Source organism: Herpailurus yagouaroundi, unplaced genomic scaffold (genome assembly GCF_014898765.1).
Source record: "Herpailurus yagouaroundi ecotype Mexico unplaced genomic scaffold, PumYag 139, whole genome shotgun sequence".
NCBI lineage: Eukaryota > Metazoa > Chordata > Mammalia > Carnivora > Felidae > Herpailurus > Herpailurus yagouaroundi.
In genome coordinates this window covers 43,404,809-43,413,636 of record NW_024412394.1, presented here as the reverse complement: position 1 = coordinate 43,413,636, position 8,828 = coordinate 43,404,809, and the positions used below count along the sequence as shown (strand labels likewise).

Here is an 8,828-nt window from a genome sequence, read left to right as displayed (position 1 = left end):
GGAGATAGTAGATGCAAAATACAGCTTATTTTCTCGTATGCGATTACAAGGTTTGTCTGCTTATTTAAAAATGAAATCCCGAGAATGGAAAATAGATTTAAATTAAAAAGGAGCAAACAAATCCTCCAGTTCTCTATGGCCAGAAAAAAAGAAAAAAGTAATTAACCTCAAAGCTAAACTATAGGATATAGAAAACCTCTTCCTTCCATTTAACTCGAATGCTGGTTTTAATGACCATCCTGGGAGACTGACTTTCACATCACTGGCTGCTGTTAAGTGGCTGACCACATCACCTATTAGTCCCCTGAATCAAGCTGCAATTCAATAGTGATTAAAGGATAAGCAGAGATGAATTTACCCTGAAGGAAAATGCATAATATCCTTGAGAGAGAACTAAGGTAACCTTTTGTTTATATTCCTGCCAAGATGTACATTTTTTTAATTTTTAAAATGTTTTATTTTCGAGAGAGAGCATGAGCAGGGGAGGGCAGAGAGAGAAGATGGCACAGAATCAGAAGCAGGCTCCAGACATTGAGTGTGTCTGCACAGAGCCTGATGCAGGGCTCGAACCCGTGAACCGTGAGGTCATGACATGAGCTGAAGTCAGACGCCTAACCAGCTGAGCCTCCCAGGTGCCCCAAGAGGTACCTTTAAGAGAGGGGCTTTTATAAGCTTGTGACCAATAAAGAGCGCACCTGTTTTGGTGTTCTGCTCCTCTTCATCACAACTATGCCACCTCCTCAAAAATAAAAGCCAGACATGTTCTCATAAAAACGATTTCTCCTTTAATTTCACCAGTCTACACTTGAAGACAGACTTCCTTCCTGTTTACCTCTCTTGTACTTGTTGAAATCCACACCTGAGTTTGTATCTCAATATTTGGTCCAGATGTGGCAACTTTTGCTGCCACATCACAAGCATCAAAAAGCCACCCTCACCTGATGCTTGGCCATCTCCAATCCCTCCAAAATCACTGTCTTAAAGTCCTCCTCCTTGTCCTGTGGAAGGAAAGAGGAGAACTCATAGCCTTTGTTCCAATGAAAAGTATGTTTGGCCATGAAGACCTTGTTTAAAGTGTGGAAAATGCTTTCTAATCAAAATTGTTATCTTATTCTGTGGGACACATTTTAGGCAAAAGGCTGTCTTGTTTATCCCATAGAAACAGAGAGGAGTCTTACAAAAATTGTCATTACTAATGAGATGCAGGGATGACAGTGCATGTGCCTGGGGTCATAATCATCACACAGCTTCTGGGTTTGTCGTCATGATTAGTTTTTCAAACCCCTATGATATTAAAGGGAAAAGTACCCAAACTCTGGACACAACTTTCATGTCTGCCCTTTTACTTCCTTAAAGATTTGATTTTAAATCAAGTTCCTCAGATCCTTCAAGCGCAACCTCCTCTTTAATCCTCCAGTTCTCTATGGCCAGAAAAAAAAGTAATTAACCTCGAAGCTAAACTCCTTCTCTATTCCATTTCTATAGTCTGTGCGGTGGTTTAGTTTAGGGCCTGCTGCCTGATTAGGGGACCCCAGAAGACTGGAAAATTTCTGAGCACTCAAAGCACATACTGCAAATTAAGACTCCAATACACCTGGGTCATCCCCACACTGTGCATTTTGTAACAAAAATTGTTTTTTTTAATTTTGTGATGCTTTATTTTTTTGTAAGTAATCTCTACATTCAACATGGGGCTTGAACTCAACAACCCTGAGATCAAGAGTCGGATGCTCCACTGACTGAACCAGCCAGTTGCCCCTGAAAAAACTTTAATGCAAAAAAGACAAAAGGTTTGAAATAAAGGCTCACTGGTGAGCATGCCAAACTCATTATTATTTTCTTGGGTGAAGATCTCTAATTAGCCTGAGGCATACCGAAAGATACAAAATACATAATACATGATATAAATACATTTTACCAATTCTGTCTTCTTACACTTAAAAAGAAGAATGCGGTACCTTTGCCCTTTTCCGAAGAAGTTTTGCTAGTCGAACTACATAAGGTTTAAATTCTCGTTGATGTATGCCCTGCCTTCGGACTTCCAAACCCGAATCATCGGAGGCTTCTGGGATAAAGGCCCATCGGTACCTATGTACAGAAGAATGGTATCGACACTGGTAAGACAAGATGTGCCATTTGAGACAAGGCCACGTGAAATGTAGTGGCAAGAACGTGACCCACTGCCTCAACAGATTCCAGTGCCAGCTGTGCCAGGTGCAGCCCCGTCACCTAGGACAGGACTCTCAACCTGACCCTTTTCTTCACCAGCAAATAAAGATACTATTAACCATCTCCTAGAGTTGTAAAGAATAAATGCATATGCAAAGTCTCATCATTGTTCTTCATGAGCACAAAGCCAGTAACTTAAATGATTCCGTCCTCATTTGTTAATTGGCAAAATCCCCACCGTATACTTGGCCAGATGCCCTCCACACAGTAAGGGGGCAAAGAAATGAAAAAAAAAAAACAAAACCATTAAGTAGGACTTCTTTCTCATGACCCTTGTATTTTTGTCTTTAATAAAATTAGTATCTGACTATGGGAAAATTTCGAACAGTATTAAAGGACATACCAAAGAACGGTAGTGTCTCCCTCCCACCACAGGGTCCATCAACATAGCCAGTTTCTTGTGTTGGCATCCAGAATTCATGAATAGAGCACACATGCACAGAGCCAACCTCCTCTTCAGTAAACTTAAAAAACTACGACTGCTGCTTGTGATGATTTAATTAGATTTAATTGTGCTGATTTAGATAACATGTAAAACCCCACTCTCTTTAATAACTACACAGTACTCCAGTGTTGGAATGTACTGACTTAACCAGCCTCCTAGATCGTCTCGTTATTACAAGTAGCACCTCGATGGATACACTTACAATACTGACTTTTTGTGTATCTGACTGTACAGTGGTAGGACAAAAACTTGTAATAGGATTATTGGCTTAAAGAGAATGTGTATTTTGAATTTTGGTAACCACAACTCTGGAGAACTGGACGATATCAATGTACACCTCCAACTGGAGTAAGAATGCTTCTGTTAAGGTTAAAGAGAAATACACTTTTAGATCGTTACCATTATGATCACTATTTATAATTGGAAGTTCTCTTAGGAGTAATGGCTTTTCCACCATTTATAGGCCCTTTTCTGTGAACTCTTTATTCTCTCACTGACCCATTTTTCTGCTGGGTTACTGATTTGTACATATTAAGCAAGTTAGACTTTTGTCATAAACACCGTAAATATCTTTCCCCAACTTTCTACTTTTTCCGCTTCATGGTATTTTTTTTGTCACACAGAGACTTAACATTTTTTTTGCGGTTAAATTATCAAAGATCTTTAACTTCTGAAATATATATCATGTTTAGAAAGATACTAATCTTTCAAAATTAAATTCTCCAGGTCATCATCTACTACTTTATAGATTTTTTTAAAAATAGTTTTTTAAAAATTATAGTTCTACAGCCTTTTCCATCCTTTTTTTTAGTAACTCTGTCCTAACAGGATGAACTAATTTTGGTTCTGATCATGGAAGCTAACAAGTCAATACGATGAACATACTACTTAATGGTTCTTCCTAGAGCACTGGAGACTAGCTTCTATCACTTTTTTGATGATAAGCATCCCAATTAATTCTGGCCACTTTGCTACAGTTCTGCATGGGATTCCTTCCTGAATTTCTTCTTTATCAAGAAGTAGGTGTATATGGTTTCCAAATGGAGAGAAAAAAGGAACTGGACAATCTAAAAAGAATTTCTAGTTCTTACCGTTAAATATAATGAAAAGTAAACTTGTGAAACAGCAATTTTGGGGGATTTAAGCATGTCCAATATAGAAAACAGATTCTTATGTCTTACTCTTTATCCTATTAATACTCCATTCCAGAAGAATATAATACGTTATATATAAATACATATTTGATCATATGGATAAATTCTTGTTAGCTATGTTTGATTAATCTTACATAGTTTGCCTATTTAAAAATTTAAATATGAAAAACCATAAATCAGCATTTTTGAACAAAGGCACTTATGAGAATTTATTTCTACTCAGTTTCTCCCTATTCCCCTCTGTTCTCAGTTCCCTATCATCTGAAATAAAAACCTTGATTCCAGTCTTGCCCATCTCTAGTCTTCTGTCCAAACTGCAGCCAAGGTAGTTTCTAAAATGCAAGCCTGATAACATCACTGCATTCCTTAGTATGATTCAGTGTCCCTAGGTGAAAGTCCAAATTATCTAATACAGTTTATAAGGCCTTACATAATTCAGCCCCTTTCCAGCCTCTTCTCATAATATTCTGCTCCGGCAATATCAATCTCAGCATTTCAGACAAGCCAGGTCCATTCTAACCTCCCAGACTCCACATGTGCCTCCCCACTCACCACCTCAATATAAATCTGTCCTCACGGCTTAAAGCTAGGTGGGGGTCTTTGCTCTGTGACCTCAACAGTTCTGCATGTCAGCTAACAGAACACCCATCATGTGTTCAACTGTACAATGAACTGGAAGCTAGTGAGCCGTGTATCCCACTGTCTCACATATGGTAGGTATTCAACTTATTAAACTAAATGCTCTAATTTATTCACAGCAACCATTTGCTTCCAATAACTGTGTTGAGCCCCCCCACCACGTTAGTAAAAATTAAGAACATTTCACTTATACAAAAAAAAAACATTTAAGTTAGTCTTAGATGTCAGTGACCAAAGAAAACATACTTTCAAAAATATCCATTTAATATCCTTGCTTTTATACTTACATCTGAAACTGAGGAAGATTTTCGGAGGGCAACGCCAGAGCCAAATCCAAAAATTTGCAAGCAGATAGATAGAGGTTTAACCATCGCTGGCTGTTATATGAAGTAGAAAAGCCATTACCTCCTGTGTAGGTTGTCTCCAGACCAGCCACAGAGGGGCCTGAAGTCCTGTAAGCAGGAGGCAGTGTGTCAGCAGCTGAACCCATTTGCTAATAATTCCCAAGGTGCCAGCTAGTATTTTCCTTCTGCTAAGTTTACCAGTAACTGCTGAGCAAGGTCACAACTAAATTAATTTCGCTGTCTTCAAATAAAAAGTTCACTTTTACTCTTTAAATTTTGAGAATGTAAAAATAGCACAGAAACTTGTGTTACACTCAAGAAATGTAAAAATACTAGCTGTGAAACCCAGAGACCTCCCTACTACTTGATAGTCTGTGAAAATTGCGGGGGGGGGGGTGTCTTTCTATAAAAATAAAGTTATTAGGACAGGGGAACCTTTTAAATAAACCTGGCATTGAAGAATAATATATATCCAAGACACATGGTGTTACAGGAAACTTTTCAATTTACACAAAATGGTACAAAAATTCCTACATAAAAAATTATAGTCATATTAATAAACTGCCTTTACTAAAAAGAATACACTTACAGTACATTGAGATCATACTGGAAGATTGGGACACATGGATACCTTAGTTACAGCTTACCTGCCATGAAAGGTTTTGCTGCATGTTTCATGGATAAGATCTGACCTACCAAAACCAACATGGCTCATGTAACTAAGACATATTGCTTCAAACTAATTTGTCTAGAGGACAAAGGCCCTGGGTGTTGACAGTTTAGTCTACTATGATTAAGGAATAAATGAAGCTATATTATTTCCAAATATAATTGATTATGTAGTAACAGACTAATATATAAAGTATTCATATAAAACTATATACTCTCCTAGTTGTAAAGTAACATTCTGGATGATTTTAGGATAATGGACACTGACAAGAAAATATGGAAATATATTACATATTACCGTGAAATATCTTCATCAGCAGTGAGCTCCTGCTCCATCAGTAAAAATACCTGTACCTGAAGACCGTGAAATTCATGTTAAATGTTTAAACTTAATATTTAATTTTTCTTTCAATCTATCTTTAGACTCTGTTTTCATTAATCCAAAAATAAATTTTAGGATACAATCAAATTAAATTATACTGAGTTTGTGGAAGTTAAACTGCAAATCAAGCACACAGCCTTCCTAATAACTTGACAGAGCTGGGATGAAGCCATGCCTTTTTTTGTTTGTCAAGGATGGAACAGAGTTACAGTTATTAAAAAAAATATATTAAAGCCAATTTCTTTAAAAAAAAAAAATTTTTTTTTTCAACGTTTATTTATTTTTGGGACAGAGAGAGACAGAGCATGAACGGGCGAGGGGCAGAGAGAGGGAGACACAGAATCGGAAACAGGCTCCAGGCTCCGAGCCATCAGCCCAGAGCCCGACGCGGGGCTCGAACTCACGGACCGCGAGATCGTGACCTGGCTGAAGTCGGACGCTTAACCGACTGCGCCACCTAGGCGCCCCTAAAGCCAATTTCTTTGTGAGATTATAAATGCTTGGGTTTTCAGAGTTACAGATTCACTTCTCTTCCTTTACTCATGTTCCTTTATCCCCAGGTCCCCAAATGATTTAGATGAGGAAGATGGTAAGACCTGGAGAGAACGGATTGGTATAGTGGGATTGAGGAAGGTTTTACTGTTTGGGAGATAACAAAATCTTTGTGAAAGTCTCTCTCAAGGAAGCTTAACTAGGGTAAGTGCTACACTTCAAGAGTGAGGACATGCCTTATGTCAGTCCACTGGAATCCAACTAAACCAGCTCTCAGCACCCCAGAGGTTCTGCTATAGGCTGGAACCAGGCCTGGAAGCCATGACAGAGTTACCCATTTGGTGTACAAGAGAATAAATGAAACCAGGTCAGATTAAGTAATGATTCACAAGGAGCTAATATTGGGAATGTTAACATATTTGGAAGCTTAAGCTGTATGGAGATGGACTCTGACTTGTTTTACCCTTTTCAACTGTAAAAACGATCAGTAACAAGCTTAACTAGAGTTCAGTTCTCTTCCAAGATTAGTTTATATCCAGTAAGCATGCTGATGCTAATCCCATTGTTTTACAGTCTGGATTTATGACCTGATCATTAGAATTAACTCACAAGTTCTGTAATCATGGTAGGCCAGAGTGAGGTAAGATGTTGTGGAGACATTCTTAAAAGTAATACTCTGAAAAACAGGAACACTTGAGAGTGAAGAGTTGGCACCTGGGGCAAACGGAGACTCTCAACCAATCTCTCTGAAAGAAATGCAGTGTATTTTCAGTAGGTTAATAATTAAAATCATCTTCATGTGAACTTTTCCATAAGCTAGCCTACTACTTCTCAAACTTTCTGGTGGACTAATGAAAAAAAAAATTCCCCATAAAATATAATAAAAATGAATTGCTAGAAAAAAATCTAAAGAAGATATAAAATACAAATGCCATTTTCTTATTGTTAGATGTGACAGGTTCTGTCAAATTGCTATAAAAGTTTAAAATGCTTACTCTAAATTTCTGTACTTATCACGGATGGGATAACAGACTGGTACTAGTCCATGGACCACACTTTGAGTAGCAGTGATCTGGTCAACTTAAAAAAAAAAAAAAATCACAAGACAAATAGTGTGTATGTTGTATATCTCACATTAGGTATAAAGGCTAAGGAAAGGAGTCACTTCTCTTCCTAGAGAAATGATCTCACTAAAGAGATGACAACTGTCATTCCCAGCCCAGTCCCCAGGCAGTTGAAGCTGGTGGCTGCATCAGCACAATGACTCAGTATGAACAATTCTGCCCCAGGACCGGGAAGCCATCTGGTGGCGGAGCGATGATGAGTGCACTGGTACCCTTCAGGACACACAGGGCCACTAAACCCATTTGGTAAAGGTTATCAAAAACCTTATACAACTCCCCTCCCCGCCCCCCCCCAAACTACAGATCTCCAAATGTTACTTCTAGCCCCCAAATTCCTGGCTCTGCCTATATTTTAGTCCTCCTTGAAACTATAGAACCCCTTATCCACAGTAAAAAAAAAAAACAAAACAAAAAACCACTAACCTGCCTGCAGCAAAATAGTCATATGCCTCAACCTTAAACACGAATTCTTAGGAAACTAGAACCAAACAATAAAATAGAGACCATATTTAGGTAAGTCCTACAACTCACTGTTTGATTTCTTTTTACATGCTTTTGATGGTAATTTTTGTGTCAGAACAAACTTCTAATTCTACAGTGTTCTCCATCTACTTACACTTGGTATATTTTACCCTAACTTAACAGTTTAAGGAAAAGGATTTACTAAAGAACAACAATAAAGAACACAGTTTGGAGGACAGAGAAAACTTTTACATGATTTACCTTGTATATCTGGAAGATATTTCTGGTACTGGTCAATTTCACTGCTAAAAATAGCAAATGCTAATCTTTTGAGAAGCATGGCTCTTTGCTCTAGCTCCACATCACGGTTTGCAAAGAGATTAAGTGAACTGCTCTGAGCCACAGCTACACGAGCTGGAAAAAAAGAATGTACGTGCGGTCATTTGAAAACAGAGTAGTCTATTATTTGTTTGTAAAAATGGCTAGACACCTTATGGCTTCCAAGAGTGGGAGGAGCTTAGGGTAGAGGATTCATGGCTCCTCTCTGGGGTAGAAGGGCTGGCAAACAGACCCAGCATGTACAAGCCAGAAGACCAAAGGATAGGAATTGTGAATGTGGAAAGAGAGGAGGATTTAGAAAATCCAGAACACCAGCAATGCCATTTTATAACACCCTTAATATTCCATGCCATCTGCCTAATTCCTCATTGCTTTAAAAATAATTTCTGGCCTGGCCCACCTAGCTCTCCATTCTTAAGTCTTGTCACTCACTTCCAGCTCACTCTTCTGTAGCCACACTGTGTTCTTGCTGTTCCCCACAGAAGATCTTTGTAATTTTTGTTCCCTATGCGTGGAACACTTTGTCCCTAGACCTTCCCAAGGTTGGCT

At 38.4% G+C, this 8,828-nt stretch overlaps 1 protein-coding gene across 8 annotated transcripts in view; it reads right to left on the bottom strand.

The window, feature by feature from the left end:
• Positions 1 to 8,828, bottom strand: part of DOP1A (DOP1 leucine zipper like protein A) — a 113,733-nt gene that overhangs the window by 4,494 nt on the left and 100,411 nt on the right. For 5 of the 8 annotated variants that reach the window (XM_040474034.1, XM_040474033.1, XM_040474036.1 and 2 more), the window contains 6 exons: positions 8,202 to 8,354; positions 6,964 to 7,100; positions 5,779 to 5,834; positions 4,755 to 4,919; positions 1,959 to 2,088; positions 939 to 998 (listed from right to left, as the gene is read on the bottom strand). In XM_040474034.1, coding sequence (XP_040329968.1) covers positions 939 to 998; positions 1,959 to 2,088; positions 4,755 to 4,919; positions 5,779 to 5,834; positions 6,964 to 7,100; positions 8,202 to 8,354 — 701 coding nt within the window. The remainder of the gene's footprint in view (positions 1 to 938; positions 999 to 1,958; positions 2,089 to 4,754; positions 4,920 to 5,778; positions 5,835 to 6,963; positions 7,101 to 8,201; positions 8,355 to 8,828) is intronic. The other 3 variants (XM_040474038.1, XM_040474040.1, XM_040474039.1) reach the window with 1 other exon arrangement.